This window comes from Vombatus ursinus, unplaced genomic scaffold (assembly GCF_900497805.2).
Source record: "Vombatus ursinus unplaced genomic scaffold, bare-nosed wombat genome assembly UNPS02014802.1, whole genome shotgun sequence".
NCBI classification, from domain to species: domain Eukaryota; kingdom Metazoa; phylum Chordata; class Mammalia; order Diprotodontia; family Vombatidae; genus Vombatus; species Vombatus ursinus.
Window position 1 is genome coordinate 28,062,096 of NW_020954580.1, and position 24,080 is coordinate 28,086,175.

The window sequence follows — 24,080 nt, forward strand, 5'->3', positions numbered from 1 at the left end:
CCTTTATGGAACTCAAAAATCAAGTTTCTGGGATATTTTAAGGTCAAAGACATTACATTCTTTAGTCTATGGTGGGCCTATATTCTGTGGCTTCTTACCCACTCTGTTCCAACACTACTAAACATCTCTCAAATCACTAATACCCAGGACCTCAAGGGAAGTTGTTTGTGACAGAATCCACACATCATAGTTTGTAAATCCTAAATTGCTAGAACCTAGATGACCACAGCATTGACTTGCAATGACTTGCAGTTACAGAGTTTCTAATAATTTTGACTTCACTTCTTTTGGTTAAGTCCTTAATAGAATCATACATGTTTGGAAATTTTGAAGGAAAACTGCACGAACATAAGTTTTTCCCTTTGGTCTAGTCTTGTAATTTCATTGGTATAGAGAACACTCCATGAAGAACCTACCTTCACCAATGCAGATCAGCAACTGTTCTGCATTTTAGAGTCTGAGTGATAGAAACTGAGAGGTTAAGTGACTTGCCCAGAAACAAATAGTAAGTATGTTTAGTGCTAATAAAAAAAAAAGGCACTGAATAATTTATTTGTCTGAACATAAAACACTTTGGAGGGCTTAATTTAATTTAAAGTTTATTTAAAATAGAGAATGGTTTCATGAGGGATGTCCACTAACAAAATACAAAGGTGAAAATCAAAAGAGAAAGAGTTTGTTCCAAACTTACAAAAAGAAATCACAGCAACATTACATTTATACTGACTCCTGGTGGTATGGCCACCTTTCCTTTTACATGTTATTATATAATATTAAGTACAGAAAAATTAACCACTACACTGTTTTTAGAATATAAAATGTAAGTTACATAAGAGACTTAGTGCTACTCGTAATAGTCAACACTCCCTCCAAACTCAATCATTTCACTGGCACACGTTTTACTTATTTCTCAGTCTAAATCTGCCACCAGAGTATTTCCTGTTTCCAATGCTACAGACATTTATTAAGCACCTGTACAAGATACTCTGCTAGTTGCTAGAAACATGAAAACACAATGAAAACCAGTCCCTGCTCTTTTAGAGCTTACACTCTCCTGGGGAAGTGGTGCAACATGCAAACAGATAAGCATATAGGACAAACTGAGGAAGAAGGAGCAAGCATCAACAATTAGGGCAATAAGGAAAGGTTTCTAATGGCAGATGACAGAACCATTCAGTAAGGAATTGTGAGCAGCAGAATTAAGAAGGAAGTACATTACTGTCAAAAGGGATAGCAAGCAAAGATGAGGAGATGAAAGATGACAGGACAAGTATTTGCAATTAACAACATTAACATTCATATATAGGAAACAACTTTCTGAAAACAACAATGATGTCCTCCAGAAAGAAATAAGCATACAAAATGACAGACCTTGTTCTCTGGGCTGCACTAAAGTGTAACTTTCTAAAGATGAAGTAAGTCTTTTTAGCAGTCACTGTCGATGCAGTACTTTCTCCTCAAAACTAAAGCAAAAGTAAATTCTATGATCCATGATTTTATATCACAGTCAATTCATGCTTATCTGCATTGGCAAAATATGGTTTGTGAGTCATATTTTCCCTCAGCTGGGCCAAATATATCAAGTATTTTTATTAAATAAATGACTTCTTGCTAAACTGGAAGGAAAAGAAAGAGTAAACTAAGGTATCACTGTATTAACACAAGACTTTTTCAGGTTAATTATTTTAAAATGCAAGATGTAACAAACAATTGATTTCCTACAAAATTTTATAACTCAGTTATTTTTAAAAGTGCTGCATACAAAGAGGTGAACAAATCCAAGGATTATGGAAGCCCATAGGGGTACTTTCAAAATGTTGTGTGACAAATCATAACAAACATGCATTTGTTATGTCTGAGATACTTTCCTAAAATTAATTATTAATTATTAGGCAAACATTTTCTGAGAGCTTATTCCAAGTATGTGCAACATGCTGTGTTAGGTCCTGTGGGAAATCTAAAGATGTTGACAATCTAACAGACAAAGGACATGAACACAAATAATTACATATAAGTTAGATCATGATAAGTGCATGTGAGAAATATAAAGCACTAAGAAATTCCAAAAGAGGGGGAAATCCCATTTGGCTTGAGAGGGCTGAAGAGAAATGCAGGATAGAAGAAAATCTGAGAAGGCTTCAGAAGGACTAGGAAGAGATTCATTTGAAATAATCTATAACAATTAATGATAACAGTTAATATCAGCACAATACTTTATAGTTACAAAGTAATTTACATTTGAGCCTCAAAACCTATGAGGTAGGTAATAAAAATATTATCCCCATTTTACAGATGGGGAATCTGAGGTTTAAAAAGATTACATGCTTTGTCTAAGATTACACAGAGAATGAAACAAGTAGCTTGAAGTCAGATCTCCTGACTCCTAAGTCCCAAGTTCTTTCCACTATACCACGCTGCCTAACGTACACAAGAATTAATGAAAACAATCTCAAAGCTTTATCATGGAAAGGTGTAGGCTAGTCTGTATAGTAAAGCACACCCAGAAAAGAAAGTTCTTGTCACTGAAATCCTTATCACTGTGAAATGGCTTAACATAAAACAGATATGGTTTTATCAATGGGAATAACATTAAAGATGATAAATAACATTAATTACCAAAAGCATGGGGCTTTTCCACTTGCAGCTGAAATCTCCTCTATGTGCTGTCTTTCCTATTAGAAGGTGGGTTCCTGGAAAGCAGTGGGTACCTCACTTTTCTATTTATATCCCCAGCACTTAATACATGCTTTGTAAGCATTTAATAAGCATCCCCCTCCAATCTTACATTCTTTCTTTCTTCTCGATCATACTGACTTCATACCAGTTCTAAAATGAATAAATTTATTTGGTTCAAAATCATAATGAAAATACAAATTTTCTTGAAGATACATAACTGATTTTTCAACCATCTAACCTTAACATAAATCAAAAGCCTAAGTTTTTTCTTATAGGGAAGACCCAAATAAGAAAAGTCATCTTAAGGGCATTTAAGGATGAAATCAGAACCTTACTGTTACTCCCCCCCGCCCCCGCAAAAATGATGATCAAGTGAATATCATTAACTACTGATCCATAAGCCTACTTTCCCCATCTAAAGAAAATTTTTATGATAATAATATACACATTCATTGAGAAAGGAACAGTAAGGCTTTTACAAACGATATTCCACAGCAGACATTTGCAATGTCAAAACTGACTAAAAGGTAAAGAGAATACAAGATTCCACTGAACTTACTGGCTGTAAACAAGCATTTAATACAGTAAAGCAAAACACAACCTTAAAGGCTCTCTTCTAACAGGTTGTCTCTTATATGTACATCAAAAGCACTTAAGATATAAGAGGTACCATTATCAACAACTCTCTGATTATAAATATCAGATGGGTCATAAAACAGGTAAAGACTTGTTCTTGACAAAGATGTACATAATTGTCACGGAGGAGAGATCGAGTAGAGTGAGTCAAAGACATAGATGGATTCTCGACAGATGATTAGGTCCTGGAGATGCTCATTTGGAGATGACAGTGGGCTGACTAAATCAAACAGTGGAACATCACACAGCCTCCTACATAAAAGCCATAATCATTTTAAAAAGTATGGCATAACAATCAATAAAGAAAAAACTCAAATAGTTGATGAATGCCTATTATCCAAATCACGATATGAAGTTAGATAACAACCTATAGAGAATCTCCATCAGTATATACCTTGGACAAACACCACAAACAGAAAATGTCCTGGGCCCAGAATCAGACAGGACAAGGAGATTAGGCTAGATTTCCTTTGAAAAACAGCGAAGTTTTTTAATGACTCTAAATTTCTTTCTGAAATTTCTTTCATCGTCTGGTGATGTTGTATGATTGCGAGTTATGAAATACTATATTCTCCAAGGAATTACAGCAGAGCATCATGCAAAGAAAAGAGAAATGGTGAGACACATGGCATGCAAGGGCAATGTGACACTTCACAAATAAGGAATTATACAAGAGAAAAGTCATAAAGGAGGTTATCAGAGAAGTGTTTAAACTAAAAAAAATGACTGTGTCACGTACAAAACAAAACATGTATTGTTATCCACATTATACCCAGAAGAACATCTGTCAGGCCCCTAATCATGAATTTATGGGAATATATGGATTAGAATCTCAAGAATGGCAGGCATGGAGAAGTTAAAATCTGCATCACTGAAAAGAATATTCACATTGACGAGACCTCAGAACCACTGGATACTGGAACCAGTTGTATGAGTGGCCAGGAAACAACCCAGGCAAGCAATTTCGGCACGTACCTGTAAAATGCAATGTAATCAAATATTAAAAAAGTTATTGCTTAGAATATCAGGAAAAACATACTAGTAGTATACTTTCTGGCAGCATGTATCAATCAAGTATTTATAAAGTCCGTAATAAAGAGGAAAAACTAGCACATCAAAATTTTTGCATTGTTAAAAGTTACTACGGAGAAAAATACTGATGCATATTCACAAGGGTGATTATCTTTTGGCTTTACAACATAACTAAAAGTACAGGAGTGGTGGAATAAGAATGGAATGCTATTCGCTGGAATTTGCTATTTGTTAGTGAGAACAAACATCAATGCAGTCACAATGACGCTACATTTCTGTGAGTTTGAACGTGTTCCTCCAACAGATATTAACTTCAAAAATCAAATTCATTTCTTGTATTACCTACAAATAGTTGATGTAAATCTGGCTAAATACTAACTTAGTTTGCATACCAGGCAGTCTAGTATTTTAATGAAAAGTTGTTCAAAGATTATTCCTTCAATTAAACAGAAAGATAAACGAACTCAAAAAATGAGAAATTTACAGTCTCAACAAATTTTACTTCCTGATGTCAACATTTAATATGTTGGCATAATATACTCATTACTACATGTCCCAAATAAATTAAGTGAGTCATTAATATATAAACTTTTTTTTACAACTGATTTTAAAAATATGAGATATCTTAATCATTAGACTACAGAAAAAAATGAACTTTAGACTCTGACATATAATGATTGCCAGTCTAATTTCACTCAGGGCTGCAATATTATTTATTTTTTTTAATTTATGCTGAACTACTAAATCCCCCCCCAAAATATTACAACAGTACCTGAGTAGCCTAACATGGTCAATAAAATGCCACTTAACCATACAGTCAAGCAACATTTTCAGAATAACAAAATGTATACGAGAAGAACTCAATATTCTTCAGTTTCTCCCCTAATGACTACTGACATATTCATAGCTTGAGGATCAAAGACTTTAGAGCCAGAGAGGACCTTAAGTATCACCCAATACAGCCCCTTCATTTTATTTACAGAGGAGGAAATCAAAGCTTCAGAGCTGTTCAGAGACATGGTAAAAAGTACTCAGCACATTGACAATAGCATACAAACTAAAACTCAGGCTTTTGGACTCTTCGGTCCATGCTTTTCCAACTATGTCAGCTGCTGTTTCCTTGTCTGTCAAGTTTCTAACATCCTCTATCTTCACATATATTTAAAAAAAAAAAGCCTTCAAAACACATTAAAAAGATATGCAGTACATGTAAAGAAACAAGAAGAGGCTGACATCCAGAAAATACAAGCTAAGTTTTACAAACAATTCCTGAGCACTCACACAGGATTTTAAAAGCCACAGATTCTATCCCAGTCTTGAGATAGATAGTACATGGTGTTTCAGTAAAAGCTGAAAGGGACCTTAGAGGTCACTTAGTCCAGCTCCTTTTTCTTTACAGAGGAAAAAACTGAGAGCTGCAGAGGATAAGAGATTTTCCCAAGGTCCCACAGGCAGGAACAGAGGTTTGGACTACAAATTTAACACCCTTTCCACAAAAGGCAGCATCAAGAGGAAAAACCTGAATCTGAACTGTGCCTCCTGACGCAGATGAATTGCGTGAGCATGAATAAGTCACTTAACATTTATGCATAACAATACTTGCACTACCAAGCTCAGTAAAGAGAGAAATGATTTGGAAACCTTAAAGCACTACAGAAATGGGAGTTATTATTATTATTGTTATAATCTATTAACCAAGAAAAGAGGCAGTTCTCCTTCAAGGAAGATCATCTTAGAGAAAACAAGAATAAGTCTGTCACTATGATTTTTCTATATTGAAGCAGACTCAAAATAAACTTCTGAATAACCCACAAGTATAAAAGGAAATTTTTATGCAATTATTAGGGACATAACCTATTGTGAAAAACCTAATTCACAAAGTTTCTTAATGCTTTCTAATTGGATTTGGTAAAAAGAAAAAGAACTTACCATATTTACTCTCTAATTAATATGAAGCCTATTTGTGACCCAAAATTAATGCCGTCCCGTACGTGAGAGAAGAACATATCAGGATGACAGGATGTACAAAGGTCAAGATTTTGGTTCTGGTCAGACTTAGAATCACCTTGAATATTCTGAGGAAGAATTCCTCCTCGTTCTAAAAGAATTCTTAAAATAAAAAACAAAGAAAGGCATCAACAATTTGTATGTCAATAATCAAGTAACCAGAATAATGTATATAAGACATTATTCTGGGGGAAGAGTGGGGTTGATTTTGGTATGAGACTGTTCTAGTAAAGCTCTACAAACCACAAAGGAAATTAATTATATTTCAATTATGATACCTGGCCTATTCTGCAAATGGGTTCTATATCCTTAATTAATGAGATAACAGGGCAAACTTCCATATTGTACTCTATAGACTTGGTTTAAGTAGAAAGTTTTGCAGACAACTAAAAGTATGGAAAGAGATACTTCTAAAGCAAATTTAAAGGTATTTTTATGCAAGGCTCACTCATTAGACTGAATTCAAACATTTTAGAATTGTTTTTAAAAAAATCATCTGGCCCTCTTTTCTCCTTATTCTCTCTGACTGGATTTTTAATAAGAAAAACAGTTAACAAAGTAGTATATTATATACAAGGCTATAAAGTAATAAGGTTGGTTCTTAAAGCCATATGTAGAAATAAGTTGTACTCTTTTATACTTGTACAAAAAAATCAAAAACTCTTTGCAGTTAACTTTGCTTCTGGAAGCAAAAGAACAGAGCCAAACATAGACAAATCAATGCTGCTATGTGCAATCACACCCAGTTTTCTAGAGGCATTAATAATAAAACTCAAAAAATTCAAATAGCAAGGCTCCAGAAAAATATCTTTAAAGGTAATAGCTTTTATATCATCCTAGTTATTTTAAACTAAGGAACCACATTCTTCTACCCAGCTGATAATAAAAGTGTTCTCTGGTTATGTACTGCATTGCTTAAATAGATCAGCTTAATGTTTCACCATCTCTGGGAAACTTTAGCCTATATATTACCCATGATTAAAAGCAAACTGTGAACTTTCTGTCTACCTAGAACTTTTGAAAAATTATTAAATCGCACACCAAATATTTCTCTTTTTCCTTTCAAATCAAAAGAAGTTTCCTTTCAAATCAAAAAAAGTCTAAGGAAAATTTCTATATTGTTTAGCTAGAACAGGTTTCATGTTTTATCTAGATTTTTGATGTAATTGGGCTCTCAGCTAGTTGATGTCAGCATCCTGAATGTCTCAGGGATATTATTTTGGTCTTATAATGAGAAGACTGGTATTTTGTGTTCTACAGAAAAGAAATCAAACTTACCGAGTGGCTCTACGTATGTCAACATAAGGATTTGGTGAATCAACTAGTCTTACACATTGAGGGTCAAGATTATAAAAGGCCTTTGCTGAATCTCTCGGAAGAGTAAAACAACAAGGTCCCACTGAAGGGCCCATTACAACCAGAATATCTTCCAGGCGACAGCCATATTCTGCTACCAGAGCATTGACAGTAGCCATAGCAACTCCTAACAACGTACCCCTCCATCCTAAACAAGAGTAAGGGGAAAATAGTCAAAATTTGGAAATGCTGGACAATTATGGTTTGAACAGTATTTTTCACATTACTGTAATACTGAATCAACTCCACAGTGCTAGTTTTTGAAAAAGCTATCATATTCCAAGACTAGAATACATAAACACAACGAGAGCAATCTTCTAAACTTTGCTTAGGACTAAGGAGAATCTGTACTGGGTCACAACATCAAGGACAGAAATGTAACAAGATTCAAGGGCAGGAAAATCAAAACAAGTTACTTATCACACTTAATTACTTTGGGGATCACTGATTTCATCAACCAATGCAGGAAGAAACCCTTCTACACCTGAGAAGTTCTTCATGAAAAGCTACGGCCAGCTTTATGGTGACTGGCCTCTCCAAATTTAGCTAGCCTCATTACTGGATGATAGCCACAGAGTCCATAGCCAGGCTCATAGGCAATGCCTTTCCAGGTTGGTAGAACCTACAAGAGCTCCGTAAGCTCAGTAATTGGGAGAGGACAGCACAATGAGCCATCAGAACAGGACTTAAGAGAAAGAGAATATTAAACACACATATGTTATCAAGAAGAATGGGACGATCTGATGGTTCTTAAAAAATATAAGATAATTATTTTCTATTTATAATGGAATAGGAAGAACTGAACAAAGAAGAATGAATAATACTAGACTTTTGAAGAGGTTAACCATATGAGCTGGTTAATGCTTAAATAATTTTTGATGGGTGACTATGGATTCCCAATCTGGGACAATAAGAATGATCCGACTGACCAGGACCATCAGCTGATGTTTAATAAATGCCAAATATGTGCACAGCAGTGTACTGGGAATTATAGTTGGAGGCAAGAAAATTAACAAGGTGATCTCAGAGGTCCCTTCTTCCAGTCCAGAGTCTAAGAGAGAAGATGATTTCATAAGGTTAAGGCAGGGTTTTATACAATAGAGAATGGGTTAGGAATTGACCTATGATTCCTTATATAGGGAAATCATAAATAAGAAAACTCCCTCTATCAATGAAAGTACAGATTCATACCTTCTCTGCTTAAATAAAGTTCTTTTGTATTTAAAAATGTAAAAACCATTCTTATTTCATTGGCCTTACAAAAACAGGCCAACTCTTGGTCTAAAGTGTTGAGAGGTTAAGTGATAGACTTATCCAGGGCCATAATATATGTCAGAGGCTGGAATTAAATCCAGGTCTTCCTTGCTTCTAAGTCAGTTCTTTACCCACCACCCCCACACTGCTTCTTTTTTATGCAATATAAGAGAAATAATGAACAGTCAATTGAATTTCATAGATAAGCATGCTGCATGTACAAGCAGGCGTGCAGACTCAGCTACAAGAAGCTATACCTTTCACAGATTCACTGAACATGATGATTTGACAGAAATGCGGTATTGTGGTAATATACGTACTCTAATTATAGCCTATTTACTACAGTACACTGAAAACAGATGATCACCATTACAGGACCCAGGAAGAGGGAAAAAAAAATTTAAGAGGAATTATATGTATGTGCAATTCTCATGCTATTTACATTTAGCTCTGCTTTTTATTCCAATGTATCATATTTCCTTATTCTCAGATGGATGCTGCCTCTAAAAATATACTAAGATCACCGGTGGTTCAGTACCGAAGACTGTAACGTCCACTAACTACTTTTGCTTGTCAACTAATATTGTAGCTGCTGTTCAGTTGTTTCAGTGGTGTCCAACTCTTCGTGACCTCATTTGGGGTTTTCTTGACAAAGATACTGGAGTGGTTTGCCATTTCCTTCTCCAGCTCAACTGACAGATGAGGAGCTGAAGCAAACAGGCTTAACTGATTTGTCCAGGGTCCACAGCTCATAAGTGTCTGAGGCCAGATTTAAACTCAGGAAGATGAGTCTTCCTCACTCCAGGCCCAGCACTCTATCCACCACACCACCTAGGTGCCCTAATAATAGTCATTTTTTAATCTGGGACAAAAACTTTCTAGTCCTTTCTTCAATCTTTTAGTCAGACTCTTATTTTCCTATCTAAGAAATGCTCTCAATTCATGGAACTGTTTATGAGAACTTCCAAAAAAAGATAATTTATAATAAGAAAACAAGTATCTACTCTACTTTCAATACAGACTCTATGTCAAAGCCTGACTTATCACTTCAAGGCCCAACTCTATGGAGGCAGTTTCAGAAAATATCACTTTATTACACAGGGATTCCTACAACCTGTGTGAACATGGGTTTTCAGATCCAGATTTTACACCTACTATATACATTGTCAAGGGTCACATCTAAAGTGTTTCCAACTTCATAAAACTTCAAAAAACCCTGTAAACTGCGATGTTTCAAAATAGAAAAATACCGATTCATATTCAACATGCAGCAGGTATTGTAGACTATTTTCAAAGTATAACATGTAAAATGCAGGGGAGTTTCCGTAAGTCCTTTGATTAGTCTCTCAGATTTTAGTACATTTACTTTCCAAAAAGAAAATGTAATTGAACAGAGGACCATAGATAATGCACTTTGGTCTACTCTTGAGTAGAGCTGCAGTACTACATTACAGCCTTCTGAAAGTTGAAAAAAAAAAAATGTGAATTTCCTAGACATTAAATCTATGTCCAATTTTTAATTCTACTTCTAAAATGCTAAAAATGAATTCACAGGCCTTCTTATATTTTGTGGTTAAATCGCTTTATTTCCTTTTTAAAAACCTCATTGGTTATATATCTGTGGAAAGGACTTTACTTTCAAGGACACCTTGGAATTGGATATGAACTATTTCTTTGTATGTGGTCTACATCTTAAATATTTTAAAACCTCAAAAATTTCCAGTAAAATGTAGTTGTTTTTGTCTTTGTATTCTTAACATTATGAAAAGTGCCTTGATAGAAAGTACTTCATAAATGCTTGTTGAATTGAACTGAATTTGAACCTCGGAAGCAACAAATAGGATCCAAATTCTACATCAGGAAACAGGGATAGAGAGTAAACCTGGGTTCCCCAGCAATATTCTCCATTTAGCAAATCTGACTACAAACCATCAAATGCCATGGCTATAACCAGGAAAGAAGCATCACAAGGCACATTCCTTTTCTCAGTGACATAAGGTCTGAAGTCCAAAGTAATAGGCTGATTCGTAAAGGTGAAAAGAGACTTGGTAATTCTGGCATATTCCCTGTCTTAAGATCCTTTAATTCTTCCTTAACTGATTACCTACTTCCCCAACAAAGTTTTTCAATTCTTCTCTTCTGTCCTGAAAACTTCCTCACACTTCCAACTTCCTATCTTCTCTTAACAAAGGATCTCACCTCTTATTTTACAAAGAAAATTGGCACCTTGGACTTAACATGTCCAAAACATAACTCATCATCTTTCACCCCAAATCCAGCCTTCAAAACTTCTCTATTTCTGTCAGAAGCACCGCCACTTTGCCAGCCTCCCAGGTTCATAACTTTGGTTTTCTCTTTTATTCGTCTCTTATTCCGTTTGTACAACAGCAAAGTCTTGCTGTTTCTACCTCCGCCACATCTTCTGCATAGAAACTGCTCCTTCTAGTAATGACACCCTACTGTCTCTAGGATGAACTATAAGCTCCTCTGACTTTAAAGCCCTTCGCAGCCTTGCTCCAACATGCCTTTCCAGGCTCAGTGGGCATTACTTGTCCTCACACTGGGTTCCGCCATCCCGGCTTTCTCTTTGACGCTGACACACAACGCCTCGCCTCCCTCTTCTGTGCTTTCGTACTTGCTGTCCTCTATGCTTGGAGTGCTCTTCCTCCTCCTCTGCACCTCCAAGAATTTCTCCCTTCCTTTAACATGCTCTTCAATTACAATCTTCTACCTGGAAACTTTCCTGATCCCTTCAACCGCTGATTCCCCTGCATCCCAACCACCATTTATTTAACTACATCATTTACTCTCTTCATATTTATTTTGTATAAACTTACATGTGCCTTGCTGTCTCATGTATTAGAATATAAGCTCCTCGTGAGTAAGGATTGTTGGATTTATTCTATTTGTAACCCTGTTACAAATTTTTTGAGCTCAGTGCCTGGCATGTAGCAGGTGCTTAAGACACAATGAGAATCTAAATACTGTTCTAAAAAACCTCCAGGAATTTATTATCTTCCCCAAACCATGAGTGACAAGTGATCCAAGCTATTAAGAAGTTTTTCTTTATAATTATTTTAAATTCTTTAAACTTCAGCTTAAGCTTCTTCTCCTATCCCAACGTATCTCAAAAGCAACTGTCTTAAATACTCTATGACAAAAGAAGCCAACCGTGAAATAAATAATGAAATATAATTACCAGAATGGGCAACACCACATGCTTTTTTTACAGGATCTGCAAAAACCAAAGGTAGACAGTCTGCACCAAGAGCTGCTACGGTGACACCTCTTTGGTTGGTTGTTATTCCATCATAAGAATCAGGCTCCTTCTTGCCCATTATCCAGATACCATTGGCATGATCAGTCTTAATGACAGGAAAGATTTAAGGCAAATAAGGAAAAAAAGTTTTAAAAGAAATTCATTAATAACTTTAAAATGATCATAACATACAACTACATTAGCATCTTAAGATTATTATTAAACCATTAAGTCCATGAGATACCTGACTCTCCTACAGATGATAAACACTAGGTGCCCTTGGACCAACAAATTATCACATCTTGATATAAAAATATAAAATCAATATAATTTTAAAAACTTTTCAAATGAAAATCTCCATAAATATTACTTAAAGGGAAATTAGAAAACCAATAGGTCCCAAAGTTAAAAATTTCAACAGAGGAAGCTAAGTGGCACAGTGAATAGAGTGTAGTGCCTGGTATCAGGAAGACCTGAATTCAAATCCAGCCTCTAGACATTTAGTTGTGTGACCCGGGTAAGTCACTTAGCTTCTGTATGAGTTTCTTCATAAGTAAAATGGAGATAATAATAGCAGCTACATCCCAGGGTTGTTGCGAGGATCAAATGAGATAATATTTATAAAGCAGTTAGCTTGGCACATGGCCGGTGCCTCATACATGCTTGTTTCCTTCCTTTCTAGGGATCCAGGTTTTTTTCAGTAAAAAGGCATCTTCTCATCAAGGATGGTTGTTTGCTTCCCAACCCTCTTGTAAATCAAAAAGGTTAGCCAGTGAAGCCATACACCAGCAGGCTTAGGTCCTACAGTAACCAGTATGGTACTATAGTACTTTTAGAAGACATTCCAAGTGGCAGATAAATATTACGTATCTATAGGGTCTGACATGTCTATTGAAGAGAATCAAGAGTAAATTATCCTTAGACTATAGGTGGAAAAACTAAAGCAAAAGTAGCCTGATCAAAAGACACACGATCAAATTCATTTAATTTTCTCATCCATGAAGCAACAAATTACCTTTATGCGGTGAAATTTTTCAGAGTCAAACCCTGCCGCTTGAGCCAATCTGCGCAGATTTTCTTGAACGACAGCTTTTGGATCTCTACGCTTAGCACTACTGAAGAGATTGAAAGAACTGAGAGTGGGTAGGTAGGATATCCCACCTGTCCTGGTAGTGAAGCCATGTATGAAGGTATCTGTTGAAAATATTCAGTAAAAAGATTAAAATAAATTCCATGCACGAAGATTAATACTTTACAATGCTCCTATCAGATGATATTGATAAGGAGCACTGATCAGATACCAGCAAGGATTTCTTTTTTTTAAGTCTGTAGGGATAGCTAGGAAGGATTGGGCTAAACAAATGGGCCTGAATTGATCTAGTTTAAAAGGCAATGGAAGACTTCTGAAAATCATCAAAGTAACTACTGCTATATCAAGCAGCCATTACTATGGATCTTCTGGCTGCCAAATTTGCAGGCTCTGGAAAGCTATGCCTTCTTAATCATTAGACAACCTCTCCACCATCCCATAAAAAAATTCATCCAGACCCTCAGCTTAAGTACTATAATCAGAATCCTTGCCCTGATAACATACTTTCCAGTAACTAATCCAATCTTCCCAACTTTGCTATAACATATGACCCATATTGGCAATCTTTGAAAATAGTTTATCCCTCATGTGGTAACTGGCTAACTGACCCAGCTATAATAGTTTCTTCCAAGTCAATTTTGTAGGATGGAGGCCCCAACAATGGAAATTCAGACCCTATGCCACACACCAACAACAGGTAGTAAAGAATAGTGTAAACAGAATAGAGACATGCAAGTGCTATATAAATCCTGGTGCCGAAGGCCCAAATAACTTCTAACAATGAAAACAGTTCATGTATATGCAATATGGTTTGCAAAGTTTTCCTAAGCCCCAGCCAGAGATGCAGATAATGTAAGTATTATTTTTCCTTGCCAGTTCTATTTTCCCAAATTTATCTAATTCCTCTTTAGTTTCTAGCTCCACTGATCATGTCCTCCATATTTCTCCCCTCATGAAGCATACAGTCTATTAAGGAGGTAAGACAAACAATGTTACGTAATATTATTACTACTTATATTATTAGAAAGTGTTAATGTGAGGTCCAAGAGGAAAGATTGTCACCAAAGAAGAGGCTTCTTAAAAGAGGTGGCATTCAAGCTGGATTTTAAAGGATGGGTAAGAATTCACAAGTTACAGATGGGTAAGAAGGATATTTTAGGAATAAGAAACAGTATAAGCAAAGCCAACACCAGGGCAGCCAAACATGCTTCATCATATTCAGAGCACAGAGCAGTCCAGTTTTTTTGGAATAAGGCATGAAAGGTAGGGTGACATTAAATAATAGTGGATGAAAATACTATCTGGAACCACGGAACAAAATGATCTTTTGAACTCTGACACAGGCAGCAAGGTGCAGTACAAAGACTCTGGAAATTGTAATGACAGGACCCTAGTAGGGTCATTTATCAGTGACTGTTGACAAGTCAATTAAGAATTCTCTCTAGACCTTAGTTTAAGTTAGACAACAAGCAGGACATGTCTAGTTCAAAATCTAGATTCTACACTGACCTCATCAACAGAAGCTCTTCATGGCTGGGTTAATGAGACAGCATTCCAATAAGAAGGGAAAGGAAATTACACAGCTAATACTAATAGGTTTTATTTATTTGTCCCTGATACCCAAGGGTCTCACAGTTAGGGATCCTTATCTTAGTGATCCTTACTATCTCCTTCAAGCCAGAGTGTCTCCTCCACAATAAGATAAAATCCTTTATCCCTTTTCCTTCGAAGCAGGTTTATGATCTCAGTGACCAACGAACTATTGCCTTGCTAAATCAAGAGTGGTGTATTGATGTTACCCAAACTAGAGGTGATATTCTGATGGAGATAAGTGCGGTTATGCCTTTTATATGAGGAAGAGAGGTGAGGGTGTTTTATACTATGCTCTACAGAAGCAAATAATTGTCAGATAATGCTTCAGACCAGTAGTCTCAAAGTTTTTTTTGATACCACTATCGGTGAAAAAAAATTGTGTATGTGCCCCTAGTATATGTATATTTACTTATTCATAAATTACATACAGGTGCTATTATGTACATTACAAAATAAACACAAAAATAGAAATTGAAAATATTTTATTTATTAAAAGTCTAAAACCCCTTTTTGATCTCACTTAAAATTTTCAATTTAATAAGAGCAAAATTAATGAATGCTTCACTGGTCTTGAAAATTTTTGTTTAACACTTTGTATGAAGAACTTCACAGATCTGGTTTTAAGGTCAGTTTATTTAGAAACTTGGTTTTAATGGCTGCCATAACTGAAAAAGATACCTCACAAAATCCAAGTGCATTACGGGCCATGCTTATTACTAAATCATTATATTCATTAGTGCTCTAAGTACACAGATTGTTATAGGTGACACAGATATTGTTTTCAGCAACCTGGCAAGGAAACAGGAAATATTCAGAAGGAAAATATCGACAACATGGATGAAGGGGGTGGTATAGCCCGAAATTGGCTATTGTGGGGAACATTCCCACCACCTTACTGGTTGTTCATATATGAACTGAGGTCAAGCTAAGGTCTCCACTTTGAAGAACACTGCTTTAAAAAATGTGAATGCTTACTGTTACCCATCCACTAAAAAGGGGGCCATCTTTATCAAATAAATGATTTAAATTCTAGGGAAAAAAAACATATAAAAGTGAATACACTTAGAAAAGTATTCCAGTATATCCAAAGATATAAATCTAACAAGTGAACTATATTTATTTTGAAATATGTTAACAATCATATCTTGTTAATACTAGCAAAATTTTCAAGGTTATTTCTATGTTTGCCAATGACATTAACGTTCCATTTGTAAAATGGCGATATGGCTTATGATATTTTGCTTGCTAAGAAGAGGGCTGGGAAAAAATTGTACATATGGCTGCTTAGTCAAGCTATCAGTAATCAGTAAGAATTTACATGCCAAACATATGCCATGCACTGGGGATAAAAACAAGTAATGATAGAGTTAAAAAGTGAACTGGATTTGGAGTCACAGGACTAAAATCCTACCCCTGCCACTTCCAGCTATATTACCTATTCACCCTCTCTTGGCCTAAGTTCCTCATCAGTAAAATGAGGGTTTTATACTATATGGCCTGGAAGCTCTCTTGCAGCTTTAAAACCATGACGTTTTGATTCTTTAACTATCTAGAGAATATATACAAAAGCTATTCAAGATAGTTTGGGGAGGGAGAGTTTGAGAGCTGAGTAGATCAGAAAAAGGCAGCAAGTTACACTTAACTTAACTGAAACTTGAAGGAAACAAGAGAATTCTAACAGGTAGAGATGAGAAGAGAGTGAATTCCAGGAATGAGGACGACTAACACAAAAGCAGAGAGACAGGATGTGGAGTGTCTAGTTAGGCTCAACCAAAGAGTATGGGAAAAGGAATAAAACATAACAAAGCTAGAAAGATAGTTGAGACCAGGTTGTGAAGGGCCTTAAATGCTAGAGGCAAGAGAGAAATATGGGGTTATACTAAGTAAAGAAGTGACATCACTCATCAATGCAATGACCAAGCAAAATTCCAGATGACCAATTAAGAATGCTACTTACTTACTGAAAGCAATGTCATAAGACTCAAGATGGTATTTTTTTCCCCTCTCTCAATTAGAGATAGGAGAAAGAGAAAATAAATGCTTTTTAGAGAAAGAAAATTATTCTGATAGTGTGTGAAAAAACTGGGTTGGAAAGGGGAGTGATTTGAGGTCGGGAGACCAATTAGGAGGTTCTTGCACTAACCAAAGCAATAAATGATGAGGGGCTGAACTAGAGTGGTGGCTATGTCAGTATACACGAGGTAACATGTTTAGAAAATTCTGAACTTTTCTACAGTATCTTATCATTCATTTTCTTCTTGATACATCCACAATTTTACTGACCTCTACCAATGAAACCAAAGATAGGAATGATTTTTTGTGATGCTCAATAAATAATTACTGAGTGGATGAGTATCAAATGAAGATTATATATCTCTGTCTGTGTGTGTGTGTGTGTGTGTGTGTGTGTGTGTGTGTGTGTGTACACAAAAGCCATAAAAAAGAGATCAAATTAAGCAGAGGAGAGGGACGTGGAAGAAGTTAGATGAGTGCCTAAAGAATTGACTACCACCATACATGAAAAATAAATAGATATAACCTAAAATACCTGGGATCAAGGAAGATGTGAGAATGGTGAGTTCCCCCTTCAGTCCTGGTAGACTTCTCAAATATGTTTTGATATCATTCTGGATTTCTTCTAATTCTTGGTTTGTAACAGTATTTAGCTCAATGGATTCTTTTATATGACTTTTTCCCAAATCTAGTGGTAAGTCTTCAAACTCAAAATGGTAAACATCAGTGAAGAGTTGATCAATAAAAACTTTCATTAGCGCTTTCCTCTGTAGTGTTGTCATTATTTTAATACTACTCAAATTTTTTTCATCAAGTTTTTGCTTAATTATATATAAGGTAGCAGCCATACTGGAATTACTTATAACCTCAAATCCCACTGGAAGGGCTCGTAAACTATTGATCATTTCAAGTTCACTATCACCATGTTCACCGTCATTTTCACATCTGAGATTACAGCAATGCATTATGTAAAGGAATTTGGTATTTGTGGCATGCAGGTACTGGACAGCATTCAGTGTTTTTAGTAGCACACAATTACTCTGAGAGTTCAATTTCAAACCAAAGAAATCGATCAATACTGCTTCTGCCATACTTGAGAACTGTTATAAAGCTCCTCAAAAAGAATCCTGCACCCAATAAACTACCTATAAAGAAAAAATATAATATCAATATGCAAATCATTCAATAGTTACAGCAAAAAAAATGTATAATTTCAAAAATTATATTTGGATATAAAAAACTAATCCATCAAATAATATAACCAATGAAGTAATGCCTTATTTTCCATATAAAAATTTGTGCAGTGTTTTACATAGGAAGAGTTAAGTATTAACTAAAGAAGAGTCCTAGGATACTTTTTTTTTTTCATTATAGGTAGTTAGCTTAGGCAATATCTTTAAAACTGACAGATTGCCACATATCATATTCCTTGATATGAACTATCTTACCAGGCATCTGGAGCCAGGACACTGCTTTGTCACTTACTAACCAAGCCATTTTAACTTCACTGAGTGCTTCCTCATCTATAATGTGAAGATGAGATAACAATACTTATAACATGGACCGAAGAGGGTTCATGTATAGATCAAATGAGATAAAATAAGTGAAAGTGCTCTGTAAATCAAAAGTTTTATCTTGTTGTTATTTAGTCCTTTCGATTGTGACCCCTTTTTTGGGGGGGAGGGGTTTCCTGGCAGAGATAACTGGAGTGGTTTGCCATATCCTTCTCCAGATCATTTTTTATAGATAAGGAACTGAGACACACAGGATCATGTGATTTGCCCAGGGCACACAGCTATTAAGTGTCAGAGGCTGGATCTAAACTCAGGAAGATGAGTCTTCCCGATTCTAAGCCCAGCGCTCTACCCACTGTATCACCTAGCTAAATAATAGCTTACATTTACTAAACTTCAGTCCAATGAAATCACTGGTTCATAAAGCAGCCTCATCACAGGGATTAAATAGCTCATGAGAATAGTTTATAGGGATTAAAGTTTTGTAAAGTGCTTTACATACATGACTCTCATTTGATCGTCACGTAAAACCTGTGAGGCAGGTTGTTATTATCTCCATATTACAAATGAGAAAACTGAGACCCAAAGAGGTGAACTGACTTGCTCAACATCACCCAGGTAGTAAGCGGAAGTTTTGGAATCTGAACACGTCTTTCAACTCTATCTATGACCTTCCTATTATATTTCTTTAAAAGGAGAACAGCTGATAGGGAAATCTTTCTTATTTTATATGTATAGAATTGTGTATCTATATAGCATTACAACACACATCTTGATTAAATCAGTATAGATACTATAACCTTCTTCTTCCTTCAACCATCAACACGGCACTTTTTGAAAGGCTCAGGCTGGAGACCAAGTCACAACTCCCATTCTTTCCTTAGGCTCTATAATGCCATGCCCTTCTTCTCACATCCCACCCCACAGTGCTCCCCAGCACTGTTTATTTCCTAACATATTTAACGTTTATACTTCCCGTTCTTTATCTAAAGATGCCCTTAGTGTTAATTTGTAACAGAGTTTGCCTAAACAGAAATGACGGGGCAAATGGGAAAGAATAGTAATGGACAGTGCTTTTTCCCATTCCTTCCCTCAGCCCAAGCCCTCAGACATGGTTCTGCTGCGTTTTTCCTTTTCCTACAGTATCAAGATATCAGTGCTGATCTCAGTTTCCTTCTCCCCCCCCTTTTTATTGTTCTTAAGGTATGCCTGGTCTTACAGATCCCCCCAAATATATATGTGTATACATATATACATATGTATACACATATATGCATATACATGTGTATACATATATAGCTCAACGGATTTTATACAGGTATCTGTACAGATATAGGCAGATTTACATCTATGTATGTATACACAGATCTATGTATATGTACATATAGATCTATACCTATGCATATTTATCTACAGTTCTATGTACATCTATATAGGTATTATAGAACATACAATATTACAATAGTTATGTTATAGATGTATTATTGGATTATATACGATCGCTGGTGCTATTCTTAAGGTTGCTGATCCTTAGATCAGTGCCAAGGTAGCCCACCCTTGAACCTGAACTCATCCCTCGGCCTTACCGGCACCAAAACTCTTAGCACTTGTCCTTGCGGGTGGTTAAAGTCACCTCACTAGAGGCTGGTTCAATTGTCCTCGAACCGAAGGCACTTCGCTTTTAACGCTTAAGCTCCTTCAAGGGCTGCGCCCCCCGTGCCCTGCTGGGGCGGTGCTGGCTACTGCCCCTGCCGCTGTCGTTAGCGTCAAGCCCTACAAATTAAACCCTCCCAGGAAGCAGTGACCCGCTTAAGCCCATAGCTGATAACGACGTCCTCGGCTGGTGCCACCGTCCTCGTGACTCACACTCAGCTGCCCCACACTGCTGGGCTCGCGGCGGCTCCCCGCTACTGCTTGATAAGCACCCACTGACACCCCATACTTACAGCCCCAGGACGCGCGGCAGGACAACCTTCACCCCGCAGACTTCCCAAAGCGAGCTTCCGGGGGAAGCCGCGCGAGCATGCGCACTGAGCTCTGCTGGGCTCCGGGGATGCGGACTGGACCGCACCGCGGCTGCGCAGTGCGTCCGGCCCGTGGCGATGCTGCGGCACTTCCGGCTTGGGAACCAGAGCCCACCCCGTTCCCCCCTTCCCCCCACATACACACTCTCACAGACCCCAGCCTTATCTGAGAGCGAGGGTGGGGCAGGAAAATAAACCTCGAGAATGAGCGCGAGAACTAGCCAGGGCTGGGAGGTGGGGGAGGTAGGGTTCACCTGAGAGGCTGGGACCAGAGCGGGAGGGGGGAGGGATGACTTGGGGGAACGGCGGTAGCCAGAACGAGGCTATGGGTCCAGGGGGAGGGGAAGAGGTGGAATCTGAGAGCGAGGCTGGCGGGTGGGGGAGGGAGGGGTGGCGGTGGGCGCGGCCGATGCGAGAGCGAGGCTGGGCGCGCGTAGCCGGCCCACAAAACCCCGCCCCTCAGGTGTGTGAGGGTGAGGCAGCAGGAGCGGGGGAGGTCCCGGGGCTGCGCGGGCGGGGCCGGCTTCTCGAGTGCCTCGAATAGAGGGAAGTGGGCCTTGGTCCCCATTCCCGGGGCGCCGTGGAGCAGGCGGTGTACCGGGCTTCCGGCCCTGGTTCTAGAACCTAGTTGTGTAAGTGCTGGTGAGTGGTTTTTACAGCCTCCCGTGGGCCTCAGTTTCCACATGTGTCAAGTTACCCCAGTCACACTTCAGACCACAAAGTCACTGAAGCGAAACGCCTGTGTGCCAGGCACTAAGTGCTGATGGGAGTTTGCCTGAGTCCTACTACGTGCAGGTTGGCACCATTTTTAAATGCATACTCTACGTGTGGTCTGACTAATGCAGAGTGCATTAAGGCAATGTGCTGAGTGCACAGAGTCAATGAAACACATATTCCGTATGAAAATTCATCTTTTTTCAAAACAAAGGTGTTGTATAACCATAAAACTCCCTATCTTTTATTTGTGAAGTTGAGGTTTTGAACCCAGCAGTAAACTTCTGTTTGTTTGAATTAAATGTCATCTTAATAGATTCAGTCCAACATTTTAATTGTTTGGGAAATATCTATAGATATGGAGATATCTATAGATATAATATATCCTATATAGATTATATAGGTATTATATGTAATATCATATATTATGCATATGATATACTATAGACCAGATACTGACTGCCATCTATATACTAGATCTATATAGGTATTATATATAATACCATATATTATGCATATTATATACTATAGACTAGATACTGACTGCCATCTAGGTCTAGTTACCATTAAGAAACTTGAAGAGCATGCTATCTTTGCCTTCATCGAAGACATTGCTAAAAATGTTGAACAGCACAGGGCCAAGAGTTGATCTCAGGATATTCTACTATAGACTTGCCTCACATTTGATCAACAGTTTATCTCAGGACTTTTTTACTGTAGACTTACCTCACATTTGAAATCAGCCCCTTAATTAATAGCTTCTTTGAACGTGGTCCTTAAATCAGTTTAGAAAGTACCTAATGATGCAATTTATTGCCTAGCCCACATTTCTTTATCTTATCTAAAAGGATGGCTAAATTTGTTCTATTTTAACTGTCATTCGTTTATTATCAACATTTCAGCCATTCAAGAAATAATATTGAGATTCCATTGTGAGACAATGTAGTGTACCAGAATTAGCATTTATCTGGAGGTGGGCAAACCTGGGTTCTGCTTCCAGCCTTGCTACTATTTGACTTGAACCTCTTTAGACCTCGGTTTACTTATATTAAAAGGAGGCCATTTGAGTTGACTTCTCAGCTCCCTCCCAGTTCTAATATCCTGTAATTCTACTGCAGATAAGGAGTTTTGTGGATTATACAAAGATATATAAAATTGTTCCTGCTGCCATGGAACTTCTAATTCAGTAGGGGAACTACATACCTGAATATATTATAAATCAAGCTGAAATAAATGTCATAAGCATGGCACGACCAAAATACTATAGGAAGTCAGAGAAGGGAAAGCTTTTTGGGTTTTGGTATAACTAAGAAAGGTTTCAGAGGAGAAAGTGGCATTTTGAGCTGACTTTGACTTTGATCTCCGGAGTATCAAGTGAAGTCAGTTGCAATGTAGAAAAAATGAGGTTTTTGCTGTTCTAAATCTGAGGAAGTATGGTGCAGTGAATAGAGTGTTGAATTTGAAGTCAAGAAGACCTACTTTCAGATCATCCCTCAGAGGTGGAGAACCTTTGGCCTCAAGGTCACATGTGGCCTTACAGGGACTCAGGAAAAGCCTTTTGACTGAATCCAAATTTTACAGACAAATGCTTTTATTAAGGGGATTTGTTCTGTGAGGTTTGGATTCAGTCAAAGGGCTGCACATGAGGACCTAGAGGGCCACATATGGCCTTGAGGCCAAAGGTTTCCCACCGCTGCCTCAGATAGTTATTTGTTCTGTGACCCTGGGCAAATAACTTTTTCTTCTTTGAGCCTCAGTTTCCCATCTTTACATCTGTAAAGATAATAACAATAATACCTACCTCTGGGTTTTGTTGTGAGATGTATGAAGCATTTTGCAAACCTTAAAGTGCTATAGAAATGTTAGCTATTAACTATCTTTAGTTGAATCAATTGAAATATTTCCATTGTGGTACCAGTATAACTGATTTTTAAGAAATATAGGGGAAATTTTTAAAAACAAAATATAAAACAAAAATATTTTTAATTTTTTACAGATATGTAATTTCATCAGTTTGAGTACTATCTCCACTAGAAAACAAACACTCTATACTTTATTAGACAGACTTTGAGAGCTACTGTGCCTGAAAAAATGATCATGCTCAGATCACCCTTGTGATGAACCTTCTTGACCTTAACCAGTCTGGTCCTCAGACAGCCCAAGTACTCCCTCAAAGCATTTCTAGCTTGGTAAGACCTGTCAGATCATGCACTTTACTTGGAGTCACTTTCCAGATCCTAAGGTCACCTCCATATTTTGGAGAAGCATGAGTGTCTGACTTTGGTGGAAAAATTATTAGAATACTCCACTGTAAGCACTCAGCTCACTTTACTTCAGCTTAAAACGTGGCAATGTAATGTCTGCCTATTTAGTTATTGCATAGCAACTTTCTGAACTTAATGCCACTGAAGCCAGGGGAATTTGAGAGGAAAAAAACAAAAGTAAAACAAACAGACTACAGACCCAGACTACAGTTGCCTAAATGTTATCAAGCAGAAAATTTGTAGAAAATCAGATTCTTTGCTAGGTGGTGTAGTGGACAGAGGCTGGGAGTCAGGAAAATCTAAGTTCAAATTTCATCTCATACATTTACTAGCTGTGTGACCTTGGTCAAGTCACTTAAATCTGTTTGCCTCAGTTTCAACTGTAAAACGAGGGTCATAATAGCACCTATCTCCCAGAATTGTTGTGAGAACCAAAAGAGATTGTGGGTTTGACATATCTTTGAAAATAATCTTCAGCATTCTTAACTGTTGCTTGGATTAGAAGTACCGGAACCTGAATAAAAAAGATGAAAAGTTCATGGAATTGGTAGAATTGTAGAAGTTTAGAATTGGAAGGAACTTTAGTTATGATTTAGTCACGCCAAATTATTTTACAGACTAGAAAACTGAGACACCCCCCAAGAGGGA

General features: G+C 37.2%; 1 protein-coding gene across 3 annotated transcripts; it reads right to left on the reverse strand.

Annotated features, from left to right (window-relative positions):
* Window positions 1-582: 582 nt before the first annotated feature.
* On the reverse strand, window positions 583-20,414 carry LACC1 (laccase domain containing 1). Of its 3 annotated transcripts, none has more exons than XM_027873709.1 (7): window positions 20,377-20,414; window positions 17,452-18,061; window positions 13,236-13,414; window positions 12,161-12,326; window positions 7,630-7,855; window positions 6,274-6,453; window positions 583-4,287 (listed from the first exon to the last, which is right to left on the reverse strand). In XM_027873709.1, the coding sequence occupies exons 2-6, from the start codon at window positions 18,005-18,007 to the stop codon at window positions 6,279-6,281; spliced, it is 1,302 nt and encodes a 433-aa protein (XP_027729510.1). In that variant the 5' UTR covers window positions 18,008-18,061; window positions 20,377-20,414; the 3' UTR covers window positions 583-4,287; window positions 6,274-6,278. The 3 variants fall into 3 exon arrangements, with proteins under 3 accessions (XP_027729510.1, XP_027729513.1, XP_027729511.1); XM_027873712.1 differs by lacking the exon at window positions 20,377-20,414 and adding an exon at window positions 20,017-20,331; XM_027873710.1 differs by lacking the exon at window positions 20,377-20,414 and adding an exon at window positions 18,365-18,439.
* Window positions 20,415-24,080: the final 3,666 nt, after the last annotated feature.